Source organism: Muntiacus reevesi, chromosome 17 (assembly GCF_963930625.1).
Source record: "Muntiacus reevesi chromosome 17, mMunRee1.1, whole genome shotgun sequence".
Lineage (NCBI taxonomy): Eukaryota > Metazoa > Chordata > Mammalia > Artiodactyla > Cervidae > Muntiacus > Muntiacus reevesi.
In genome coordinates this window covers 59,208,076-59,235,123 of record NC_089265.1, presented here as the reverse complement: position 1 = coordinate 59,235,123, position 27,048 = coordinate 59,208,076, and the positions used below count along the sequence as shown (strand labels likewise).

The window sequence follows — 27,048 nt, the reverse complement described above, 5'->3', positions numbered from 1 at the left end:
CCCATGGCAGTAGGTAAGGCAGGTGTTAGTATCCCCTCACCACACACCTGGGGTGCAGTGGGCCTAACCCCCTTTCAACTCCAAGTTCAGAACCCCTCCCTCCATGCCTTTGCTGACTTGCACCAAATCACGTGTAGATGAGGATGAATACTAGGGAATTGGCCCTTTTCTCCCCCATAAGAGAGGAAAGAATCCATGTTACTAACGAAGTCTAAACATGGCTCGGAATCTGCAGCAGGGAAGGAAGTTGAGCGAAGCCATGATTAGAGCCTTGTTTATGCTGCTCTTGGTGAAACCCCAGCATCTGCCGCTGTAACTCACCACCCCTGCCTTCATTAGGCCCGTTTGTAAGAATTCAGTGAATGACAATCTGCTTGAATTCTGCACTGCTTCTGTGCAGCATAAAGGACTCAGACTTTGGAGTTTTATACTTCGGCACCTGATCTGAAAGAATGGGGTCTTCCACCATCTAACGACGTAATTGTCATTCAGAAGGTGCCTGTGAAATGCGGGCTTGTCCTCCCCACGTGCAAACATTAATTACCGTTTGGTCTTCAGGGTAACAGATAAGGTTCTATTCAGTGTTCATTTCCTGAGCATCTGCCAGGTGTTCTAGCAGCCCCTCTGGGAAAGCCAAGTTGAATAAGATACAGCCCCTCCCGGCAGGGGCTTCATCATCTCCCTGGGCCAGGGCCAGTGCCTATAAAAGGGGAAGATCATTTCCAAGAACCTACTAGAAAACTTTCAGAGCTAGTTTGACTCCAGTTTGAAACTCAAGGCTGATTTTTAACGTCCTTTTCCTTCTGTGAAGGCATGTGTCGTAGCCCTCTTCACTAAGCCGTGGGTTTGGAAAGCGTAGTCTGTTGGACCGCTGCTCAGCTTGACGTGGTTGAGTGGAGACATAGTCCACTCAACTGCCGGTTACACCTGATGGGTTGTGGGTCAGCGGAAATGGCTGGAAGTCTGACCCTGAGTTTGATGCTTCCCAGGCCTCATGATCCAGGGCTTATTTTTTCTTGGAGCTCAAGGAAGATGGCTTGGAAAGACAGAATTATTTAGCAGACCCTGTCTTTCATTGAGCCACAAACTCTCCGTGTTGAGGGGAACCCTGACTTTTCTTTACAGCATTGCCTCTGCTTGAATGCCTCCAATGACAGGGAACTCACCTCCTATTATGTGGAAAGTTTATGAGCTTCGAAGCAGGCATACCTAGTCATTGCTAGCCATGCACTGTGGCTTATCTGAGCCATCATTTTAGCACTTATTTTAACACATTATTGACCAGGCGATTTTTGCAGAAACTAACACCTGTGGCTGGCGATTTGTTATGCAAGTGAGTATTGAGATACCTCCTGTGAATAACAGTTGGCTAAGAAAGGATGTGTTAATACCTCTCTGGTCAATAATGAGTTAAAGTAGTGACATGAAAGGTTTTCCTTGCTTAAAAGTAAGGGTGAGCATCCACTGACCTGAGGCTGTGAACCAGCCTGGCTCAGTGACTAGCACAGATAAGGGCCGTGACAGCTACTGGTAGCCGAGAAGCTACTTCCTGCTCCTCACGGACGCTCCTCACGATGATCCCAGGTTTCCCACGTCCAGAACTGCCTGAGCAGGGTGCTGGCTTGCTTCCTCAGGACACACTTCCCACTCCTCATCTCATGGAATGTTGTTATCACTGGCCCGTGGAAGCCCCTCTGCTTGTTTGGTTATGCCTTTATTTCTCTTGTCTATTCTCATCTGCCTCTCCTGCCTACCCCAAGAAAGGCGAGCGTTCTAAATGTTTAGTGCATCTACTGTGTGTGTATGTGTCCTTGCAAAATGTGTATTGCTGTTTTGTGTGCATATTTTGACTTTGCATCGAGGCAACTGGATGTTTCTTTCTTTTCCCACTCAGCACTTTGCTTTTAAGCTGCTCCACATGGCCGGGTGTACACCTAGGCCGCGGCCCTCACAGGACGTAGCCCTCCACTCCCCTGATGACACGACCTAGATCACCTTCAACTCCCTGCCTCCACACGTCATGAGTGTCCTCGTACACGCTCCCTGTGAACCCAGCTGGGTGTTTCTTGAGGACAAATGCCCGTGAGCTGAATTTTTGGGTCAGAAGATGTGTCAACACTGAACGTGCCTAAGATTTGCCAGCTCTCAGAAATGTCCCTGGCCCTGCAGCTCCTCCCATCACGCGGAGTTCATGTCCCTGCCTCCCACCTTCAGCTGGTGTTTCCCAGCTCTCTCATTGTTGGCCAGTCTAAATACATAAAGTAACATTTTACTGTGGTTTTAGGTATCATTTGTCTCTGGTTACTGATGAGTTTGGGCATTTCTTTCTGTGCTTGTCAGCCATTTGTTGTTCATTGTCGGTTCTGATCCTTGGACCACTTTTATTTTGAGGTATTGTCTTTATCTTGTTGATTTGCAAGAGTTCCTCACATAATTTTGATATCAGCTCCTTATTGGGGCTTTAGAAGATGTAAACATCTCCCGTTCGGTCATTTGTCTCTAAACTTAAAGTCCCTGTTGGACGGAAGTTCTTAATTTTGATGTGCTAATTTTCATTCCTTTTTTTTTTTTCATCCTATACTTTGGGCTTTCGAAGTTTCTCAGTGGTCATTTCCTGGCATCAGCACGGCATGGGGTACTGAGATGAGCAAGACATAGCCCTTGCCATCAGGGAACCCTGGTCTAGTAGGGGGCAGACACAGGACCCCCGCCTGAGTGATACAGGTGATAAGGGCGTTCAGAGGAAAGCCTGAATCTGCTCCACTTGGCAGATTCCAGGAAAGCTGCCTGGGAGAGGCAGCATTCAAGACAAACTCTAAAGGACCGGCGGGAGTTAGCCAAGGAGAAGCGAGGAAAGGTGTTTTAGACGCAAATAGCCCATTGTGTCTGTCCATGTTCTGTGTCTCCCCAGGTATTCAGCTTTTGTCTCTGGGACAGTTTGCATAAATCAGTGGGCAAGTCTACCCATGGCAAAATTATTGTACTCCTGGGGCATTTGGCCAGTGTCCACTTAGCCTGTTAGAAATCTCAAAACAAATGTCGATGAAGTTAACTTATTAAAAGTGTGGCAATGGCGTCTGTTTGTGATAGAGACGAGTTGGGGGGAGGGCCCCAGGCCAAGGGAGCCCTCTCTGCCTGGTGCTGCTGAGAGGCGCTGCTGAGACCTGCTTGCGCCCCCTGGGAGGACAGGCAGTGACCAGACTTCGCGGGATGGGGTGTGTGCATGCCTGCTCAATCCCTCAGTTGTGTCTGAGTCTTTGTGACCCCACGGACTGTAGCCCGCCAGGCTCCTCTGTCCATGGGGTGGGTGGGTCAAGGGAGTAGAAAATCACTTCCCGAGGGATGGCTGGCCAACCTGGAGAAAAGCAGAATCAAGACTCAAAATCGCCATATCCCTGTCTCTGAAGCCTGGTCAGGAGTGGGAGTGGCTATGATGTGTGGCCCCAGGCAGAGCCAGGACTGGGAGGGGAAGTCTCAAGGTGCACACTTCAGTTTGGAGTGAGGAAGACCCTTCAGAGCCGTTGCAGGATTGTGGAACAAGAGCAGGAGGGCGCAGAGATTTCCCCGTCTAGCCCACTTGTTTTATCAACACCCAGGCAGAGGAGGGCACTTCTCCAGGACTCGTTACTGAGAAGATGGCAAAACCAAGACCCCTTCCAGGGGCCCTATCCTCCAGCCAGAGCTCTTTCCTTTCCCTGAGTCCTAGAATGGAGTAGTTTTATAGAATCTTTGATTCTCGCTGAGCCAAGATTGTCTTTTGTTTTACATCTCAGAGTTTTACATTTCTAGATGTTTGCAACAACAATTAAACCTTAAAGAACACATATACTTCCCTCGGGCTTCCCAGGTAGCTCAGTGGGTTAAGAATCTGCAGGAGACATAGGAGATGGGGGTTCAATTTCTGAGTCAGGAAGATCCCCTGGAGGAAGGCATGGCAACCCACTCCAGTATTCTTGCCTGGAGAATCCCGTGGACAGAGGAGTCTGGCAGGCTACAAACCATGGGCTCATGAAAAGTCAGACATGACTAAACAGGTTGAGCGCACATGCATACTTCCACAGTGCAGACCTTGAGTCCATTGAGGAAGAATGAACCTTTGGTGGGGAGGGGAATAGAGGACAGGAAGCAGGATGTGGGGTACCAGCTGCAGCAGGAGGTGAGTGACCGTACGTCTGGCCCTCCCACCCGCGGGCTGCAGGCAGGAGGGAGGCAGGGTCATCTGTGACTTAAGTGGCCCCCAGCTGTCTTGTGAATGCTCTCGGGCCCACAGCCAGAGAGTATTTTCAGACTGGACTTTTTCCGGCAGCCTAATTTTCACCAATAGGACTTATTTTCTTTATGTATCAGCCAAATCCAAAGTTTGAAATAAAGAAAAATTAAAAATGCACTTTTCTAGGAAAACACTTTTTTTGGGGGGGGCACCACAACAAGGAGCCGGTATTATCCTACCTACGGGAAAAGGGACTCTGTGTGTTACAGTATTTTGAGCCTCTGAGAACAGAAAGTGTCAGTGCTGCAGGGTTCTTGGTTTTATCCAGCGGCTTTCAACTCTAGTTATGCATTAGTCAACTTAGGGAACTTTTAAAAATACTGCCACTCAGGGTTCACCCTTCAACCCCACCCGACCCCACCCCGCAACTGGAAATTTTAATATAATGGATCCATGTCGGGACCCAGGCATCTGAATTTTCTAAGAATTCCCCAGGCGACTCTAGTGCCTGGCCAGGACTGAGAACTATTGGAACCCCTGCTTGTGGGTGGAGAAACTGAGGCACCAAAAAAGAGAATGATCTGTCCAGGGTCACACGATAAGTCAGCAGCAACCTCCAGCAGGGCGGGCGGGGCAGGGAAGCGAGCCAGTGGCAGATGCAAGTCCACGGCCCCGTCCCCGCCACCCTGCTCTGTTCTCTCTGCCCCTGTGAGTCCTCTTGCTAGCCTGTCCATGGCCCCCTGTGCTGCCGTCTGCAGGTCGGCGTGAGTGGTTGATGTTCTTTGCACGTAGTTACCGAGGAGCCCAGGGTTAAAAGTTGCAACTGCCCACCTCTCGTGGTCACCACCTGGCTGGGCTCTGGGTGAAGGGAGAAACACCGGGGATACCATCCTCCCCTGGGAGCCAGGCGGGGTGGGGTTGGCTGGGCCGAGTGCCGGGGAGGGGACCCGGTGCCGCCCAGGACCGCCGAAGCGGGACTTCAGGTCCCAAGGCCTGGGCACACCAAGGGCGCGGCTCCAGCGCAGCGTCTCACGTGTCGCCCAGCGCCCTGAGCCCACAGCGTCCGGAGAGGAGCAGTTCTCGGGGAAGCCTTCCTGGAAGAGGTGGATGGGATTCGGACGCGTTGGTTTGCTAGCGGGAGGGGAAGGCCACCTTCCAAGCGGAGAGACCCTTGTGGGAAACAACGGCAGCGAGGAAGCGCCGTGGTGTAGTCACAGCGTGTTCAGGAACCCCGCGGAGAGCTCAAGGTTACTGCTGTCGTGACTCAGTAGCTGCAGCTCATCGAGCCCTTGCTGTGAGCGAGGCCCCGGGCCAGAAGCTGCCTGGAGTCTCCTCTGCGGTCCTCGCGGCCTCTCTGAGAGCCCAGCCGCTCGCAGGGCGCAGCGGGAAGGGACGCAGGACCTGCGCTTGGGAAGATTTTGCCCACAGAGTAGAGCTGGGTGAGGTCACAGTCTCGAAACCACAAGGTCAGAGATTATGAGTTACTTTTTAATCTTTGTAACTTTAGCGCAGAGCTGGCACCCCACGTTTACTGAATGAATGAAGTGATTAAGGGATTTAAGATAAACAGCCTTCAGCACCCAGATGGCCACGGTCAGCTCGGTCAGGGGGGAGAACATAGCTGACCTTCTACCACCTGCTCTTTTGAGGGATTCTTCATTATGAAATAGCTTAGGCGGGGCCTGGCATGCAGTAGGCACTCAATAAGTACAGGCCGAATAGCCAGCAGCCCGAGTTGCTCAGTACGCGTAGGGAAGATGCTCTGAACTCAGAACTGAGGCTCAAGTTCAGGCAACTCCTTAGTCGCTGCCCAGCATGTGGCACCCACTATTCACTTACCAGCTTGAGGCTCTCCCCTCACCTGCAGACTGGGGTGAATCATGCCTGATTCAGAGTTTGCTGGGAAACTCTGGATGCAGGAATGTGTGACGCTCCCCTCCCCCAGCCTCCAAGCAGTGCCCCCAGGGAGATATCACGGTGATTACGGTCGTCGCAGGAAGTCGAGTATTATTTTGGTGCCACAGGATGGATGGTACAGTGGGGTGTGTGAGTCAGAGGCGGGCTGTGTGGCTGGGGGCGCGGTGAGGTGCCAGCCACACCGCTTTCCGGCTCCTGGTGATTTATGCCAATCAGCCTGCATATTTCATGTGCTGCCTCCCCACACCAAATAAATAAATCAGAGCCTCCTCTGAGCAGTGGGAGCTGATTAGGGCTGAGACTTCAAAAGGCCAGAGCAGGGATGCTGGAGCTCCCAGCAGAGTCTGCTAATGTGACATTTAGGAGCTGGGTGACCCCGGCAAGTGACAGCCGCTACACAGTATGAGGCCCCCCCCGAGTGGCGGGGAGACCTTCAGGGAGAAGGAAGTGACTTTTACAGCCCTGTCTTCCACCCCACAGTCAAAGGAATGCAGGCGGAATGTGGCCGGTGGGACTCCGTTTCGTCTCCTGAATTTTTATAAGGATCCGGCAGCACACCTGCATCTCTGCAGAGAAATCCGCTGAGAGCCGGAGCCCCCGGGGGCGGCTCCCCCGGCCACAGTCTTGGAGTTCCTGCTGCCCTGTCTCTTTACGACCCTTGGGCATTCTGAGCACCAGGGTCTGCCCTGCTGTTGGGCAGATGGGCACTCTGTCTGTAGTTATTACACTCGGAATGCCCAGGTGGTCCAGGGAGCGGGCAGCTCAGGCCCACTGTCACCTCTCAGAGATCCCATTGAGGTAGCCACATGTGGAAACAGTGCTGGGTTTGAGCCTCGACTCTGCTCTGAGGATCAGTGGGGCCCTAGGCAAGGCTGTAACCTGCCTCAGCCTCAGTTTTCTCATCTGTAAAGTGGGACTGAAACCACTCAACTCCACACAACTGTGAGAACTAAACGAGGACAGGCACATAACGTTGAATCCCCTTGGCCCTTCCCCGCCGACCCGCCACCCCGTCCCAGCCTGCTCACCTCCGGGGCCCACTCTCTACTCCTTGCCTTGGTCTCTGCCTCTCACCCCACCTTGAATGAACCTTCTGTTCAAGGGATCCTTGTCCCTGTCTTGGTGCCATGTGGCATGGCTGGCCAGCTCCCTCGTGAAGCTGTGCCTTTCCTCGCGCCCACTACATCCTGGCGTCCCGGCCCCTCTTCCCCATCTCTTTGCCTCGCCTTTGCTCTGCCCTCCCCAGAGATCGGTGCTCCCCAGGGTCTGCCCTTGGTCCTCTTCTCCTCTCCCTTGGCACCGTCCCTGGAGGTCTCCTTCCTGCCCCCTGCTCCAACTCCCAGCTTACATGCTAATGACCCCAGCTCTCTCCACCCCCCACCCCTGCTCCCCCAGCTCCAGACCCAAGGATGTCTGTCCCACTGATCCTCAAGCTCAGCATGTCCAAACTGGCTCCTCAAGCTCAGCATGGGTACCTCAAGCTCAGCATGTCCAAACTGGCTCCTCAAGCTCAGCATGGGTACCTCAAGCTCAGCATGTCCAAACGGGAACTTGGCATCTTTCCACCTTCTTTGACCCCCCGGGCTCCCCGTTGGGAGTGGCCCTGAGCCCCTCATTGCTTCATTCCCCTGTTCCCCATCTTTTCCACCCACTGATCACCCAGTGGCCCACATTTCACCTGAAAAAAAAAAAAAACTTGTCAAATCTCACCCCCACCTCTCCATTCCTCCTACTGCCACCCTGGGCAAGTCTTCGTCATGATCTAAGCCTGCCAACAGAATGGTATCAAAGATAAAGGTAAAGTCACATGAATCACTTGGATCTGAAAAGATACCTGAACAAGTGCATGTATATGGAGGAACCGAGAACAGGAAAGTATAAAAGAGGCTTGGTGCTGGGTGTAACGTAGAGCAGTGCAGCCTCTGAAGGATGTGAATTTTGCCTCAGGATGAATTAATAGGAATATAACCTGCAGAATGAAGGAGGGGGTTGTCCTGTCTACTTGCTGCTGGCTACTTCCATGACTTTAGATCATGCCTAAAGGGTATTGGTCAGTCCTTCTACACCCTATCAGACAGTGATACTGTGAGGTGTGGTCTAAGTTGGGGCCTGGATATGGTGGGAAGTAGAAATGATGTTCAGCGCTAGTGACCCCAGCTCTCTCCACTCCCCACCCCTGCTCCCCCAGCTGCAGACCCGAGGATGTCTCCATCCGGTGATGCGTGGGCACTGAGGTTGGAGGGCGGGGGCTTCCCTGGTGGCTCAGTGATAAACAATCTGCCTGCAATGCAGGAGACGTGGGTTCAGTCCCTGGGTCGGGAAGATCCCCCAGAGAAGGAAATGGCCACCTACTCCAGTATTCTTGCCGGGAGAATGCCATGGACAGAGGAGCCTGGTGGGCCCCAGTCCACGGGGTCACAAAGGAGTTGGACACGACTTAGCAGCTAAACTACAACAAAAGGTGGGGTTCAGGGCTACTGCCGGGGGGTGATGCGTTTTTGTCTTCAAGTCTCTAGAGCTCTCCCGGGGCAGAGGAAGCGGGGGTGGTCTGTGTGGTCCTGGAGGGCAGAGCCAGATGGCAGAGTAAAGTTACAGAGAAAGCATTCAGCTCGATAATGCACAGAAGACTTGGTAACAGGCGGAGAGTCCGGTTCTTGGTGGGGGATAGACTCCCTATCCATAGATGGACGGCAGAGAATGAATGACCAGCTGATGAGACCATGTGAGAGAGTGTCTGTCCCAGCCCAGAACAGGTTGGACGTCGCGTGAGTCCACCTGGAAAAAGCCCTGGGGGAAAGGAAAACCCTGCAAGAATATAGCTTGCAAGAATATAGCTGGGGCCTGCGGGCAAGCAAGCGCTGAGACAGGAGCATCCAGACCACAAACACAGGACTCGGATCTAACCAGCCACGACCCCTTGTTTCCCGCAGACAGCCGGGAGGTGAAGGTGGGAGAATACAACGCTGTGGCCGACACGCTGGAGATCATCAACGACACCATTCGGTTCCAAGGTAAGGCAGTTGGACTTCTCAGAGGAGGCGGCCTGCTCAGGTCCTCCCAGGCCTGGGCATTGTCTGGGACTTGGGGACAAGCTCAGAGTCACTGGTTTCAGGGGAAAGAGGGAACATCCTCAGTCTGTGCACTCACTCCCTGAGGACAGGCCACCCTCGCTCACATGGGAACTGGGTCCCAGCCCCTGGGATGGGCCACTTGTATCTGCATGGAGTGCTAGCTCTCACCAAGGCATCTGTGTTTCAACCACCGAGTCACCAGGAGTGATTCTTTTCACGGGTGGCCCTGTTAAATGTTGCTGTGTCTCCCCCTCGGAGAAGATGTGGATGGGCTGGTAATCAGGCCTCTCCACCTGCTGCTCTTCTGGGAAGACTGTTCCCTCTCTTCTGCTGGAGAACTCCTCCTCAGCACCGAGAACCGGACAGATGACTCCTCCTCTGTTCAGCCTGCCCTGGTGGCCCCCACCTGAGTTCACGGCGCTCTTCTCTTTGCTTCCACAGTCCTTCGTCTCTGTCCCTCCCATGGCCACTGTCCCTTTGCATTGAAATCACTAGGCTATTCGACCTTGAGCTCCCTGATTGGATCCTATTTGACTTTAAATTCCCAGCACCAGCCGGGGTCTGGCACATGTTGGGGGCTCAGTGATGTGTGATGAAAAAATAATTCATGATTGATCAAGTCAGTGGATGGGTGGGTGGGTGGATAAATGAGTGAATGGGTGAGCGTATTAGTCAGTGAGGAAGTGGGTGGATGGATGGGTGGAAGGACAGGTGGGTGGATGGATGGGTGGATGGGGGACTGGTGGATGGCCAGCCTCGCCATGGAGTGTCTGGAAGGAAGCTTGCATCCCCACAGCACCAGATGTTGTTACTTTGATTCCACTGGGAATGCAAAGAATAGACATCTGGCTTTCTGTACCTGGAGCTCCTTCCTAAATCTAAAACCACCAGAAAAGGCGATCCCATGAATCGTTTGGTTTGCCTTTGGATCTATGGGGTTCCTCCAAGCTCCAGGTGGTCCCGGAGAGGAGGCGTGGTCTTCCCACCTGAGGGAGCTTTCACCAAGCCCGTAGTCACGTCTTACCTCGTGGAGCCACAGGAAAATTCCGAAAGGTGGTTGGGTGAGCCCCATCACCCCTGTTGTACAGATGAGAAAAAGGCTCAGAAAACCCCAAATTCACGCAGCCTGTGAGAGACAAAGCCAGTTCTAACCAGGAGAGCCTGATCCCCAAGACGGGGCTGCCTGCTCCTGGATGTGGGAGATCTGGGTTTGCTGAATAAGCATTCTGGGTTTACAAACTGAAAGAAAAAGTCAAACAAGAAATAAACTAAAAAACACAAAACATAACTGAGAGGCAAAATGTGAGTGAAAAACGTTAACAGCCCCGCCGGGATAGTAGCTGGTTCTCCTTAGGAAGCGTGAGGCCAAGGTGACCCTGAGGCAGCCACTCTTCCTGTCTCACCTCCTGCTTCTAGAGCTTCCCCCGCCGCCCTGAGGGTGGACGGCCGGCCTTTGAGCCCAGAGCCGAGTCAGGACGCCTCTGGACGCGGGGCAGAGCCCAGCTCTGCTGTCCGCACCCCGCCTGGGCTCAGCTCTCATCCAGCCGCCGGGTCTTGCCCACCCGCCACCAGTCCAGCCCCCTCAAGCCTGCTCTGCCCTTGACCGTCACTGCAGTGAAAGACGGCCCACTCTGAGGCTCGCGCGGTCCCCGCTGCTCACAGGGAGGGCGCGTCCGGACCCCAGGATGGCACCCGCCCCCTCTTCTGTGTCTCCCCTCTCCAGCCTCCGCGCCAGGACTGCTGACAGTTCTGCCAACGTGCCTTCGCCTGTACCGGGCCCGCTGCCAGCACGCCCCTTCGTCCATGTCTCCCTCACAAACAGCCAACCGCCCGCCTTCCCCCGAGACTCGGCTCCCACCCCGTCTCCTCTCTGTGGCCTGTCCTGAGCCCGAGGGGCGAGCCTGGCCCCGCTCCCTGCCCCCGCCGCGGCCCCCCTGCGTCTGATGCTCACACCCCGCGCCCGGCACCACAGGCAGCGCGCAGCGTGCTCAGCGCACAGGCTTTTGGCCAGGCCAAGCCGGGTTCCAGCCGGCCAGCTCTGCCGCTCCCTCTCGATCAAAACCACTTACTCCCTCAGCCCGGCAAATGGGGAGGATCCTCTCTACCCAGAAGCTCTTGGACAGTGCAGGCCAAGCTGCCTGTGGGGCGGGGGATGGGGAGGTGGGGGGGAGTAGCAGGAGAGTTGTCCGGGTGTTACCTCCGTCACCCTGAGTGTGCTTCGCCGTGGCTGTTGGCCTCGAAGCCGCTCGTGCATTATCTGGCATAGGTGTGCTTAATGCTTTACGTTAATCATGCCAGAGGCGTCTTAGCTGCTTTTGAACCTGACGGCTCCCCTCTACTGTTTAGATGGTTCATACTCTTTTTATCCACGGGATGTTTCCACACACATTTGAACTTGCTAGCAGAGTTTTTAAACACAGGTGTTCAGGGGAGTTCTCAGTTCCTGCAGCCCCATCTGCCCATCCTCTGCTTGTCTCCTGGGAGAGGAGGCATAACCGAGGCTGGCTCAGCCACGGTGGGGTCACCGTGAACCCTGGTGGTTCCCCCAGGTTTGAGCGCTTTTGAGCCTCGGGCTGGCTCCACACATCCCCACTGGGAGGCGCACTCCAAAGTTTCACGGCCCCACAACAGAAACCTGGCCTGAAATAGCAACTGCGAAAGGGGGGATTTGTAAGAAACGAGAGGTGGGAAGGTGCGGAGGGGGTGTCCCTGCAGCCTGTTCCTGGTAGAACAGGACGATTTTGCCTCCACCCATAAAGGTGAGTTTACTCTGAGGCCCTCGCGGCTCCCCCCAGGTGCCTGGTGTCCCTGAAAATTAAGCAGGGCCATCGCTGCAGTCACATGGCGGGATGAATCCTACAGTTTCTGTCCGGTCCTGGCACCGCAGGGAGGGGAAGGACTGCCCATCGCTTCTGCCTCCCGCGGTTAGTGAGTCTTACGAGAGTGGGAAACCAGAAAGAGCTTTTGTAACATAGTGACCTTGAGACAGAAAAATCCACAGCCAGAGCACCTGTATGTCTCATGGAGTTGACAGGCAAGGTGTCCAGCCCGTGACACCTTGATCATGTGTGGGAACAGAATCCCTGAGAGCTCAAGCCGAGTTCCTCACCCTCAGGGGCACCCAGGGGCACCCACTCCCAGCACCCAGCCCCGCCCCTTCCAAACCACTAGTACCTTCTGGGGAATAAACGGCGATGGTTTTTCAGCATGGTGGTAGACCAAATCAAATTCTAGTCTTCTAGTGGCCAATGGATATTAAATGCATCACAAATCCCTTACTGATCCTGTTTTGAGAAAGAAAGAAGTCCTGACGTAGGCTCCCTGCTGGGCACACCGGCCAGCCGCTGGGGTCCGCTCGCCCAGGGGCACGCGCTGCTCAGTCTGTGTGCGGGGGGCCAGTGCCAAGGACAGCCAGGCAGGGGCGTTCTCGGGGTCTGATGTGGGCCCTGGCCTCATCTCACGCCTTTTCCTCGATCTTCTAGGGTCCGAGCCGCCAAAGGACAAGACCATCATCCTGGAGCAGCTTCGTAAGATCTCCCTGCCTCTCTACAGCATCCTCTCCGCCCTTACCATCCTGGGAATGATCATGGCCAGCGCTTTTCTCTTCTTCAACATCAAGAATCGGAATCAGAAGTAAGTCACCCAGGCCCTTCTCCTGGATAGCGCTTTCTGGGTTGACAAGCCTCGTAGACAACGTGTAGGATCCCCCACACGTCTCTGCCCCACTGCCCGAGGCCTTCAGGAAGCGCTGCCACAAGGGGACCGCTGAGGTCAGTCAGGGCATCCCCATCCGTACAGCGCATCACGGGCGGGAAGTGACCTCCTTCACCGTCTCAACTGACCCTGGGATAATGATCCCAGTTCCACAAGACAATGCTGGCTCAGTGGTGGAGGCTGGAGCGCCATCACCCCAGACTGCGCTGCTGCGTGGGGCAGAGCGCATCCCCTGGGTTTCCCGCACACTTGCCCTTCCGTCTCCGGAGGAGAGCAGCTCACTTTCTGAGTTATCCTGGTCAGCCGGGGTAGAATGGGCCGCCGCCCCAGGTGGTGGATTCACGGAGCATGGCCATCTTCTCTGGTTTCCACGGCAGATGCCCGCACCCTGCTCCCCGCCTTGTTGCAGGAGTGCTGAGCAGGGGCTCAGCGTGTGGGCCATCAAGCTCACAGTCCCGTGCCTACCCCCAGCGGGGCGGCTCTGCCGACATCGGGCCCAGAAGCCACACAGCGTAGCTCCCGGGCTGCAGGCCCTTAAATGATGACCGTGCCTGTTAGCACTTGGTGCAAGGTCTGAGCACATAGTCAGCTCTCAGTGTTAGATTTCCTTCCTACAAGTTGCAAGAGTTCTCACCAGAGCCGCACGCGGTCCCTGTGGTATGACTATGCTCCTCTAATTCCTTAACTGCCCCTCTTGGCCTCCTGGGGTTACTCTTTCCAGTAGGCTGGCTTCTGTATAAATTTTTTGCAGGTTGAAGATTTGCGACCCCGTGGACCGCAGCACGCTAGGCTTCCCTGTCTCTCACCATCTCCCACAGTTTGCTCAAACTCTTGTCCGTTGAGTAGGTGATGCCATCCAACCATCTCATCCTCTGCCGCTCTCGTCTCCTTTTGCCTTAATGCTACTCATCCTTAGGGTCTGCCCCACCCAGGAAGCCTGCCTGGACTCCTGGCCTCTCCCCTCCCCAGCTTCCTATGGTAATAAGAATGAAGGAGCCTTAGGGGTTCACGCTGTGCAAAAGGACCTTCAGGGACCCGGCCCCCTCTCAGCTTTGCATGTGCCCTAGTCAAGGACGTCTGTGCTTTTATGGGAGGGGAAGCTCAGTGCGCTAATTGGACTGCTGGGGGTGTGCCTTGAGGGGTTACACGGGCGCTTGCTGGACTCAGGGCTCCTAATTCAAAAGCCCATGGGGGGTCCACAATTGATAGCCGGTCTTTTATCTCTCGACTATTAGTACTTTGACGCTGCATTTAAGTGTGGAAGGAAAAACAGAACTGCAGAATGCAAAAGAAATGCTCAGGGAACAACTGACTATAATTAGTCTGCAGAAGATCACGTGGACCATGGGGCACCTGAAAGCCCAGGACATTCTGAACAGAGCGCGCTGGGGAGCCAGGCCCCTCTGAGGGCAAATGGCAGCCGTCTGACGGTTTAGCACAGCCTGCCGAAGATGGGGAGAGTGGGGGTGGGGACTCCATCATCCGTCTCGTCGCCTGGTGCTGAGAGGCGCTGTGCGGTGGCCCCGTCTGTGCTCTGGACGGTGTGAGCTGCAGGCAGCCCCAGTGGATGCTGCCTCACCGCCCGATGACCGCAGCTCTGAGCAACCCTGGATTCTCACCTGTATGCCTCCTAGATCTGGTCCACTCTGCACGGGAGAGTGTGGTATAGCCCAGCATCGTGACAAGTTGCTGAACTCAGAATTCTCTAGATTTGGCTGTCTTCCCAGACCCATCCCCCCCAAAAAAAAAAAAATTTTTGGCTTAATGTCTTTGTGTAAACTAAAACTTAATGGTTGAAGAAGCCAACACTGCAAGCTATCCCCAGAGAAGTGATAGGTGAACTTGACTGAGAAGACAGGAAAATCAACACCTAGAAATCGATAGCATTGGGTCCTGTAGTGAGGGGGAGACGAGCCCCTTGGAGGTGGCAGCGCCTTGGGGAGGGGGCGGTGGACGAAAGCAGGGCTTCCATTTTTCTCTCCCCTTCTAGCCTTGGTGACAAGATGCACATTCAGAAAATATTTGCTGAAGGAATAGCTACATTAGCAGTTCTGTTAACTGTAGTTATCTCTTTCTCTCGTCAGGCTGATAAAGATGTCGAGTCCGTATATGAACAACCTTATCATCCTGGGAGGAATGCTTTCCTATGCATCCATCTTCCTCTTTGGCCTTGATGGGTCCTTTGTCTCTGAAAAGACTTTCGAAACCCTTTGCACCGTAAGTCGTTCCGCACGTTCTAGTCGTTTGTGATATAAGCTTTTCTTTGGTGGCCACGATCCCCAGAAACACAGATACAACCCAGAACTGCGTGAAAATGCAAGAACAGGTGGCAGACAACTTGTTCAGCCTTTCAAGCAGTTCAACAGGGCAGGCATGGTGCAGCTTTTGGACCAGAACAGAATATTGCTTGTAAAATTAAGTATTGCTTGTAAAATTAAGATCATGGATTTAACAGGCCATTGCTAGAAGACAGTCCACCAAGATTGACTGGGTAATCTTGAAAAGCAAGGAAGAAAAATAACCCCCTCCCCCCAGAAAAGCATTGTGCCTGGAGTCAGGGTCAGGGCCACGTAAGAAGGAAGACTTCTGCCCGTCAACCTCAGCAGCCATCACAGAGTGTAAGGAGAGATGTCTGCATGGATGACTTCGAGTTGTGCAGAAAAGATCATGATCCTTATCCTCTTTTTAATAGCACTGTTTCTCAACCCCCCCCCTTTTTTTTCCTAACTGCCCCTCTAAGAAACCTCTTTAGACTTTTTCTCTGATTTTCCATTCTTGAAATTTAAATCCAAAGATATGCTGTATGTCTGTTTATGTGGTATACATATATACATTTATGCTTGCGTCGTGCGCTACTCTTTGCAACCGTAGAGTTTCTACATAAAAGAGTAATATTTATTCACACTCAAGAACCAGTGTTGTCCCCCTTGGGACCTACCATCACTCCCATTGAGAATGTATAAATTTAAGGAAGCCCAGAACAGTGTAATTTATTTACTGTATTTTAGCAGTGTTGTTTTGAAAATTAACCTGTTTTAAAAACGTTGATGCCTAGTCGTTGTTGTTGTTAGTTTTGTTTTTAAATTAATTTTTTTAGCAATTGTGTAGAACTCTCAGTTGAAAGTATCTTTGGTGACCTTTTAAGATGAGGATGACCAGCTGGGATTTATTTCTGGACTTTACAGTGATATTTCAAAACTGGGTTAGACGTTTGGGTCTCTCTATTGTCCCTAATGCAGTAGTTCATCTAATACTCTGCCGGTACTAGCTGGAAGGGACAGGCAAAGGATCAGGGTTGACCAGATTAACCCAAAAGCAACTCTTGTATTAAGGTTATTTTCCTTTAAGGTGTTGAGAGCAATCTAGGTCCATTTTGGGGGACGCAGTCCCTTTCATTAAGAGATTATGATCGCTGTCCTGTGGTCCCCGTGTGGCCCACTGCCGGATGATTATGAAGTATAGGTTTGCCATCGAGGGATAAACAAATGGAAGACCCCCCCAAATGTGCGGCAGGTCACCAGCCACACCTCGGACTTTCAGGACCGCAGTGGGTCCCGACACTCTGGGACAGCCCGTGGACCGGAGGGAGGGCCCCGGAGCCCGTGACGATGTTCCCCTGATCCCTGCAGATGACGACGCTGGACTGACTCTGTTGATCACCAGTAACTTCAGCGTGAATTGTCTAGCTAGTGAGATGTCCCTGCAACACGTACTTTGATAGGTTCCACTTGACAAGTCCACAGTCAAGTCCCCAGTACCCTGGGGCTCCCTGGGCTGCTCAGGCAGCCTTCCTCTCTGGAGTAGACCTGGAGGGCCGTCAGACCCCACGTGCTCCAGAGCTCACCTGGTTCGGGCCTCCCGCTCAGAGTTTTTAATTCTGCCTCCGTTTCACTCTGCCCTTCTGGGGGCTAAGAAGGTGAAGTCCAGAGTCACCGTACCCCCACATGCCTGGCATCAGACGGATGGAAGGCCTTGTAGCTGTGGGCTGTGGTTTGTCCCCTCGGACGTGTGACCCCTGACACGAGGATGGTGACTGCAGGTTGTGTCTTGCTCTCTGGGGATGCTGTGAAGCGCTGAGGTCCCCCTTCATTTCCTCCTCCCCGTGACTTATGTGCCCTCTGCAGCCTTGTGGGCTCATGGGCACCGCGTGTGTCTGTGGCCGCTTTTCCTGGGCAGCAGGGAGGCCTGAGGACGGGGCTGTTCCCGAGGCACCCTGAGAAAGTGGAACGAGGAGAGTATTTCGCTCCCCCCTGTCCCTGGGGACGCCCGCCCCACGTTTGAGGAGACCGTGACGACGGCAATAATGAAAACGGCGCCGGGGCCAGCCTGGCGTCTTCTCGTTTACGCTTCTCGCAGTGACTCCCCGAGCGCCGAGGGGCCCGCCTCCATCTCCTAGCTGAGAATCGGGGGGCAGAGCTCCACTTGGTTCCTCCCGCCTCCTTGTCACTGGCCCCTGCCCCCCGGGAACACAGCCGCTGGCCTGAGGTCCGGTCTTTGGTGCCGAGATCTGAGTCCCAGCCCTCGGGGAGCCGCTCCCTCCCAGAGCGGAGCTCCTGCCGCCTCACGAGCCAAAGGCTGTCAGGGGGCGCGGGCTCCCTGCCGTGTGCCCCAAATTTCAGCCACCGGGTGACGCAGACGAGGGAGCCTGGCTGAGGACATCCTGCACACCCGGGTGCCTTCTTCTAATGAAGCCTGACGTCCGTCCCGGGAGTCACGCTCACTTGTGTGAGGGGAAGGCTATCCTGGGAAGCCTGGCAAGGCGGCATGAATAAAGCATAAAGCGCTTTACAAATAAGCATTAGCTGGAGCATGAGGGCCCTGAAGATGATAGGGCCTGCTCTCCCCACCCCAAGGATTCCCTTGTTTGCAGTCAGGGCTGCTTCAGAGGCTCTGCAAGGGGGGGCCCACATCCGTGACTGTGGGGAAAGGCATAAGTACCGTGGATTGAACTGGGTCAGCCCCAGCGTGTGCGTGGTTAGGGCCAGGGTCACTTATCTAATAATCTGCAGTGTTGCTCTTGAATTTAGAGCCTAAGTGCCCGTCTCAGTGGTGTGATTTGGGTGGTCCTCCACTTGCTGTTCCAGGGGGCTGGCTCTATTTCATGTGGTGCCTTGGATTGCGTTCCTTCTGAACCTGGCAGACACCCCAGTAAACTCCCTCCAAGTGGGGGGACGGAGGTGGAGCAGGGCCCCCTAGTGCAGTGAGCACAGGTCTTCAACGGCCTGAGCTTCACCCCTACCTCGTGAAGCTGCCTCCAGACTGTAGAAGTGGCTCAGCCCCTCTGAGCCTCAGCTTTGTCGTCTGTAAAATGAGCACAGTAAACCCCCAGGCAGGACTGTGTGCGCTGTGCATGCTAAGTCGCTTCAGTCGTGTCCAACTCTTTGCAACCCCATGGACTGCAGCCCACCAGGCTCCTCTGCCCCTGGGATTCTCCAGGTAGGAACACTGGAGTGGGTTGCCATGCCCTCCTCCAGGGGATCGTCCTGACCCAGGGATCGAACCCGCGCCTCTTCTGTCTCCTGCATTGGCAGACAGGTTCTTTACCACTAGTGCCGCCTGCGAAGCCCCAGGCAAGACTGTGGCGCGGCCTTCAGGAGACGACTCAGAGAAGCCCCCAGGGCACAAGGCAAGCGGGAAGAAGGGGGCGTCATGCTCCCCGTCAGGCACAGCCTCCTGGCGTCCGCTCTGTGTTCTGCAGGGAATCTTGGAGGACGAGACAGGGTGGCCCAGGAAGCAGCCTCAGACGTGGGGCTGTAGAGGCCTCCCTTCTCTCTTCTGCTGCCATACAACTGCCACACGATCCCCCTTTAGTTTTCAGCATAGGAGCTAAACACCGAGATAAACAGTGAACCCCAGCTCAGGAGGCGACCTGTGACGGTCACGGGGCTGTGCCTCTGCTCAGAGGGGCCGTGGGCTGAGTGCACGTGAGAGCACACGTCCACACATGTGCGCACACACGCACACATGCAGAGCTAGGGAGGCAGTTACACTCAGATCCGCCCCCACTCCCTCCGACCCTTCCTAGCCTCTTCGCAGCCTACTTTCAGCACGTCTTGCTGACAGCTCCAGCTACACCGGCTGTCTCCCTGGACACTGTGTGGGTGGTGGAGTCGCCATGGCAACGTGGCCCCGGTGGGCACAGGGCTCCCTGTGTGGACAGCTGGGTGTGGGCCAGGGCCCCGGCGCCGGGGGCATGGGGAGCCCGCACGCTCGCTCACGCCGCTGCGGAACCCAGCCCCTGGCAGCCCAGAGCCTGAGCAGGGCAGGCGGGGCAGAGACGAGGCACTGCCGCCCTCGTGGGGTCCCAGGCAGAAAGCCCAGCACAGTGTGGAGGGTGAGGAAGCTCTCTGCAGGCCAGGGCAAGACCACCCAGGCAGCCTCGGTCACGGGCGGGCCTCCACAGCCGCAGGGGCGCCCAGAGCGTTCCCGGGCGTGTACCCTGCGCTCCCCCAAGCTCGTGCCCTCGTAAACGAGCTCTCTCCGCTGTGATCCACCTCGGGCCGGCCGCCAGGTGCAGCCTCTCCTTCAGATCCCACAGCCACCTGCACGGAAGGCCCCCTGTCCCTGCTTTGTAAGGGAGAAAACCGGAGCTCTAATGCGTGGCTGGATGGTGGGGCTGAGATATGGAACCAGCCCTCTCAGAATACAGAGAGGTCTGGGACATTTCGTTCACTTCTTTAAAGAGATATTTTGATTTTTTCGTTAGTTGGTTCATGCCAGGAGAAACAGGTCAAGTAAATTCTTAGAGATGTAAGCAATATGTATCTCGACCAAAATATCTGTCCATTCAGATTTTTTAAGCTTGGGGTATACAGTCATCCCTCAGTATCCACTGGGGACTGGTTCCAGAAACCCCCACAGATACCAAAATGTGAGGCTGTCCAAGTCTCTTGTGTAAAATGGTGTAATATTTGAATATAACCTATGCAGTCCTCCCATGTACTTTAAATCGTCTCTAGGTTACTTATAATACCTAATACAATGCAAATGCTATGTAAATAGTTGTAAATCCAATGTAAATGCTATGTAAAGAGTTGCTGGTGTGGCAAATTCAAGTTTTGCTTTTTGGAACTTTCTAGAACTTTAAAAAAAAAAATGTTTTCAGTTTGTTCCGTGTTGTTTGAATCCATAGATGTGGTATTCCACATAGATATGGAGATTGACAGTCGTTCACATACTGTAAAATTCACCCTATTAAGGTGTATAATTCAGTTGTTTCAGTGTATTTATTCATTTATTTTTTTATACATCCCCAAAGCAATGTCATAGTGCCTGGTGTATAAGAGAATTTCCGTTAGACTGCTTGCATTCAGATCCTAACTCTACTACCTCCCTGCTCTGTGACTTGAAGTTACTTAACATCTCTGAGCTTTAGTTGACTCCTCTGTGAAGTGGGCGTTCTCATAGGATTGAGGGTTAAATGAGATCGTGTATGTAAAGGGCTTCGTGCCTGTCACATGAGACTCAGCAAGTTCTAGTCACTGTCATTGCGAATGAGTGATGAGACTGTCTGGACCACTGTGTTCACCTCTGACGCCTCTAAGAGAGTTACCAATAGAACAGAGCAAGCTTGGGATGAAGAAGAGGCTGGAAAACCGAGGCTGATGCCGATCGATTTGGTGTCGGTGCGTCCATGGCAAAAGCTCCATCTTTGCATCTTGCTCTGCTCAATCTGGGTCAGGGACAGACTCGGGGCTGCCTAAATCAAAGCCCAGCTGCTGTGCGTCTGCCACCTTGAGTGCAGAGAGAGGCCTCGGGGCAGGCTGTCGGGGAGGGGAGAATGATGCACGTGAGACCTCCAAGGGCACGTTCTTGAACGTGAGTCCCCAGTCATTGCAGGAGCCAGTCCAGCCCGGTGCTGCTCTGACAGCCTCGCAGAGGAGTGCAGCGCCTCTTTACCTCCCGGCTACCTCCACTTGCTGAGAATCCCGACTCCTTTATTGTTTAACCTTTTATTAAAGTAAATACACACATGCACACTTCATAAGTGTATAGCTCAGTGAGTTTTCACAAACTGGATTCAACTGTGAATCTAGATCAACAAACAGGCCCTTATTCCCAGAAGCCCTCTCTACCCCATTCCTGCTACTGTCTGCACCCTTCTCCCCAGAGTAACCACCATGCTAACTTCTGCCTGCACAGACAGTGCTGCTCAAAGGGCATGTAAATCACCTGCAGATCTTGGGGAATTCAGGTGACTGTTAGGTCTGGGGTGGCCGGAGACGCTGCAGCTCAAATAAGCTCTGGGGTGCTGCTGCTGCATCCACAGACCACAGTGAGAGTAGCGAGGTCAAGGTTAGAAACCAGGCTTTATTATCGAGTTTGTCTGTTGGAAACCAGTGATGCACGACAATGGAAGCACCAGAAACCTTGTCCCGTGAGGATCAGTGGGAGGAGGAAAGGGGATCATAGACCTCCACCTCGGAATCTCAGAAGCAGGGCCATCCCTCCCGTCACAGGACAGAGCGCTGGGTTCTGGGTCCTGAGCATGCGCTCAGCGGTCCACCCTCTCACAGGTGTATGGACGAGCTCTGCATAGGCAGCAGCTGGGAAGGGTTGAAATCGTGAGGGGTACAGATACTGGATTCAGAAGCACAGTGTCCTCTTCCAGCCCCCTAGAGATGCTGTGCGAAGACACTTCAGGCATGTCCAACTCTTTGCCACCCTATGGACTGTAATCCTGCCAGGCTCCTCTGTTCATGGGATTCTCCAGGCAAGAATAACTTGAATAGGTTGCCATGCCCTCCTCCAAAGGATCTTCCTGACCCCACGTCTCCTGCATTGGCAGGCAGTTTCATTACCACTTAGCGCCACCCGGGAAGCCTCCCAGAGATACTAGGATTTTATAACTGATTCACAAGGCTACCTGGGAACACCCAGCTGACCTCCCAGTAAACTGAAGAGTGATAGGAATTAGCGATGTTTTCAAGTGAAAGACCATAAATATCTGTGATTATTTTTTTGCTTGGAGAATTTTTGTTTGTTTGTTTTGAGACAGTTGGGAGAGAATCTGATGTAAGAATGTGGTTTGGGGACTGTTTCAGCATGTGACCCCATGATTTTGTGGCTGGCCACAGTAAAGCGCTTTGTGATTTCAGAAGGTGGCTGGAAAGCTAGCCCAGGGGATGCCCGCAAGGTTTGATGGTGGCCTTTCCTGGCTGGTTTAGAGCGACTTAGGGCTGTGTTTACAGGGACTGGTGCTAACAAAGTCTGTTTCGACCAATTAGGACCCTGGGCAGGCTGCAGCCTTTCCACCCCCATCTGCTCTGTGTTTGGCATCTGGGCCTTTAGTTGTGAAAAGTTCCCTGGACCTCTGGCTTCCAGAGGAGGGGGCTGAGAGAGTGTCAGGGGCTCCCCAAACCTTCCAGCAAATGTACAGATGATGTCCCCTCATCCCACACACCCTCACATGGGTTACTGCAAGCCCCGATCCTTGTCTTAAAATTCATTCATTGATGTGGTGACGTTTCCCAGGCACCTACTGTGTGCCAGGCTCTGCAGGCCCCGAGCTGGGCACTCAGGTGACTGCCCGCAGGGAGTCCCCAGTGCAGATGGGAAGGTGTAGTCGAGTAACTCCCATTCGGCGTGTTTTACGCCCTGATGCAGACAGGCCGGCGTGCGGGAGTGAGGGCCAGATGCAGAGGGAGCAACCAGGGGAGACTTAAAATAGGAGACCCCTTCAGAAAGGGCTGCAGTTATTTCTGGAAGTCCCGAAAGATGCCTCCTGTCTGCTCACAAGTCTCCTGGCAGCTGCAGTCCTGATGGCATATCCACCTCCCCTTCTCATTCCAGCGGTGGAGTGGCTGGAAGAAGGACCTCAGTCTGTCTTCTTTGAAGAAAGAATTCAGCAGAGACCAAGACTGTGGACAGATAAAAGTGTTTGTTGGAAGCCCAGTGTGTGTGGCAGAGCACGTGGGTGAACTGTGTTTTGTGTGCAGCGGGGCGGCTTAGGTTGCTTCTGTGGGGCGGGGAGGGGCAGTTTCCTGCTGTTTCTGGCCGGTCGTCACGCTTGTGCTCACGTTTGGTCTGACTCGGGGTCCTTACCTGGTGGCACGCGCATCTCTCAGCCAAGACGGCTTCCAGCACAAAGGTTTCTGGGAGGTTGTAGGATATATCAGGAGCTGGTGCCTCCTCCTCCTCTTGTCCGTCCCCTTGAGTGAGGGCCTCTTCTGGGCCCTCCCCTTGGCCACGAGAATGAAGATGTTGTGTTCACTGTCCTTCCCCTGATCAGGATCCTATGCTCCCGCTGGTATCTTATCTTGACGTGTCAGCAGGAGGCCAGGTGCATCTGCTCAGCCCGGAGCCTGAACCAGCTGCAGCTGCTCAGCCCGGGCCTGCCTCCCTTCCGCTCTTGCCCCCGCACCCACTCAGCCACGTCTTCAGTCCGCAGAGCTGCGTGGAGCCTCACATCGGCCCCCTCCCCAGCACACCCCCCCTGCACCCCCCTGTTCCCCCTGCCCGGCTGGAGGACGCTGTGCCTCCAGGAAGCTCCCCAGCCTCCAGTCACCGCCAGGGCTGTGCGGGGAGGGAAGGGCCTCCTCCCCGTCTCAGAGCCTGAGCCGCGGCCGCCACGTACAGTTGTGTGTTCGTGCACTGCGTCAGGCTGTTGGTGTCAGGAGTGGGCAGGCGCTGAGCTCAGCCTGTGATCTGCTCTCTGGATCGAGTTCTTCAGCCGGTAGGTCTTGTGGAGGCGGGGCTCTTTCACAAAGGGTCTTGAGGGGTTCCTGTTGGAAACTCTCGCTCTCAGAGAGAGGGGCGGCTTTCTCTGATTTGCCCCCGGGCTCCTAAGATACCCCACTGGCCCTAACTTGAGTCCCAGAATACCCTTGTTTGTGTCTTGAGCCCTTGGATTGCTCCCCCAGAAAGTCTGTGTGGTTGCATAGTCACTAAGTATTACTCGACCCTTCAGGGACCCTCTGCCCTGCAGCTCCGGAGAAGGCCGGGAGCCCGCTCCAGTGCTCCACCTGGACAATCCCCCAGACGGGGGAGCCTGGTGGCTGCCGTCCCTGGGGTCGCTGAGAGTCGGACACGACTCAGCGGCTTCCCTTTCACTTTTCACTTTCATGCACTGGAGAAGGAAACGGCAACCCACTCGTGTTCTTGCCTGGAGAATCCCAGGGACGGGGGAGCCTGGTGGGCTGCCGTCTATGGGGTCGCACAGAGTCGGCCACGACTGAAGCGACTCAGCAGAGGCAGCAAGTGCTGTAGCCCGCCAGGCTCCTCCGTCCGTGGGATTTCCCAGGCGAGAACACTGGAGTGGGTTGCCATTTCCTTCTCCAGGGGATCTTCCCGACCCAGGGCCTGAATCCGTATCTCCTGCAGGCGGATTCTTTACCACGAGCCGCCGGGGAAGCCCAGAAAGTCTTTGCTGTACTCTAAACTCTGGAAGGATTTTCAATGCAGATCTTACTTAGAGGACCCTGGGTAAAACAGAGTCTTCTGGAGCTGTTTCCAGAGCATCTTTCCAGAGGCACCCGCCTTTGGAAGCACTGCGAACCTCTCCCGCACCCACACTCTCCCCAGGAAGACAAGGCAGGCCCTGGAGATCCCAGGCGGAACCCTAGCCTTTTAGCTCCAGGCTATAGCACCTCATGGTAACGGAGGTCTGGGGCTTGCTTTTGGATAGTCTGGGTCTCCCTTGCCTGCCTTCTCACTATTGGCCATCTGGGGTGGATGGTCAGAATGAAACAAAAGGCCCTTTTTTCTAACCTTTCTGGACAGCAGGCAAACAGCTAACCACCCCGCCTGCACCCCAGCATCCACCCAGCCGACACGGCTTCCTCCACCCCCAGACATCGGCAGGACGGAACTGGGGGAGGGGCTGTGTGTCTCTTTTCGTACTAGTCCCCAGAGAGCACTGGAAGCCCTTCACTCTGCCAGGCAGGCCTTTCCCCAAATCAGTTGAGCGAGCGTCTAAACAGAATTGTTTCAGGTGTGGATTTTTCTTTCCATCTGGAGATGTGCACTGCTTTTTCCTTCTTCGTAGTTGAGACTGGGATGAGCGTTGCCTCATCCTCTCCCCCATGGTTGTCATCACACTGTGTCCAGAGGGCCCAGGAAGCTTTATGGCTCAGGAGAGAAAAACGCAGACTTTAGCATCAGAATAATTATGTTTAATTAGAATAAATATGTTTAAGACTCGGGGAGAGAGCGGAGTAGCTATTTGTCTTATGTCGATGCATCCGTTTAGACTTGTATTAGAAACAGGGGCTTCCCGGGGGGCTCAGTGGTAAAGAATCCTCCTGCCAGTGTAGGAGATGCAGGCTGGATCCCTGGGCCCGGGGGATCCCCTGGAGGAGGAAATGGCAGCCCACTCCAGCGCTCTTGCCTGAGAAAGCCCACGGGCGGAGGAGCCGGCGGGCTGCAGTCTGTGCTCTGCTGTCTACAGTCGTGCTCGGCTCTCTGCGACCTGATGGACTGTGGCCCGCCAGGCTCCTCTGCCCACGAGACTTTTCCCGGCAAGGATACTGGAGTGGGTTGCCATGCCCTCCTCCAGGGCTTGGTGTCGCAAAAGAGTCAGACACGACTTAGCAACCAACAACAACAATGAGAAACAGAATCATTACAGCCCTGCAGAACCTTCTAGTTTATTTGGCATCATAGAACCACCCAGAAGGGAGACACACGGGATGAAATCAAATAAAACTTCCCCAGTGCAGGAAATGCCCCATAACACCCTTATACACGGGGTCCTCCAAGGCCTGCGTGAGTCCATGGAGTGGTGGGGAGCTCGCTACCTCCCAGACATTTCGCTGCAAGGAAGGGACGCTGAGGCCGTAAGCTCCGCCTCCTTTGCCGGCAATGCCCCAGTCCCTCCAGTCTTCACGTGCTGGCTCAGTTTTGGTGACAGATCTCGTCACCTCCTAAGCGAGCCCACCCAGCCCAGTCACCCCCTCAGTGCTGGATCCAGAGATTTAAAGGTGGGCAGTGTAGGCCCTGCACCATATCATAGGAGAGGCAGGCAGGTCATCAGATGGACGTAATCTCAGTGTGACCAGCACAGCAGAGACATGCGTGAGGACAGAAGTCGTGGGGAGGAGGCAGCTGTGACCTCCTTGCAAGACCTGGGAGGGCTTCTCAGAGGGGGTGGCCTGTGAATCTGGATTTTGGAGGACTCATGAGAATTTAAGAAGGAACTTAGGGGGGATGGCATTCTGAGTGGAGGAAACAGTCAATGCCAGGCCTGCAGTGTGAGCCGTGTGGTGTGTGGGGATGCTGAAGCGGTGTGGAATTGCTTGGGTGTGAAATGCCATGTGGGGAGTGGCAGGAGGGGTGTGGGTGATGGAGGGCACACCTTGCTAAGAATCTGGAGTTTAACCCGTGGGCTCAATGGGGCAGTAAAGGGCTTAAACTCAAGGAGACTTGCTGAGATTTGCTGTGGAGGATTGCTCCTCTTGGGGGGTGTTTGATGGACGAGCAGCAGTTGAGCCGAGGGGCGGGAGGCCAGCAGGAGGCTCGTGCCGTGGTCCTGTCAGCAGTGATAAGGAATACATGGACGGAAGCCAAGTCTTGATTAAGAACCTCAGTCCTTTACACACCTTCGTTCATCTCATCCACACAACCACCCCACGAAATCAGATACATTAGATGCCCCCACTTCACAGATGAGGAAACTGAGGCTCACAGAGGTCATGGAACCTGCGCAGGTTCACATAGACAGTAAGTGAGAAAGCAAGGACTGGAACTTCTGTCAGTCTCTCTCCAGAGCCCCTGCTCGTGACGGCTCATCTGGAGGGCGCACGGGAGCAGAGAGGAGGGGTTACTAACAGGGATGTGGGAGTAAGACTGTCGTCAGAGTCCTGCAAGCAGGCGGAGGCCACCTGGGTGCTCCCCTAGAGAGGGGCAGTGAGGGGGCCGCCTACAGAGGTGTGGGCGGCGTTAAGGAAGCAGGCATAGAGGCCACTGCAGGAAGCCCTCACCACTCCTGGGCCTGAAGGGGCAAAGAGGCAGGGTGCTGCCTTACCCAGAGAGGCCCGGCCACACATGGAGCCCAGCTGCAGCCAGACCGGCGCGGCGGCTGTGGCCACAGGGAGGCACAGCCCGTCTGCTCTCTCCTCCCCTCTGCAGTCTCCTGATGGTGCCCTCCACCAACACGGAAAGCAGAGGGCAAAGGAGCTGGGAGGTGCCGGAGCGCGG

At 54.5% G+C, this 27,048-nt stretch overlaps 1 protein-coding gene across 2 annotated transcripts in view; it reads left to right on the top strand.

Annotated features, from left to right (window-relative positions):
• Positions 1 to 27,048, top strand: part of GABBR2 (gamma-aminobutyric acid type B receptor subunit 2) — a 353,521-nt gene that overhangs the window by 262,208 nt on the left and 64,265 nt on the right. For both annotated transcript variants that reach the window (XM_065908009.1, XM_065908010.1), the window contains exons 9-11: positions 9,058 to 9,138; positions 12,681 to 12,831; positions 14,997 to 15,129. In XM_065908009.1, coding sequence (XP_065764081.1) covers positions 9,058 to 9,138; positions 12,681 to 12,831; positions 14,997 to 15,129 — 365 coding nt within the window. The remainder of the gene's footprint in view (positions 1 to 9,057; positions 9,139 to 12,680; positions 12,832 to 14,996; positions 15,130 to 27,048) is intronic.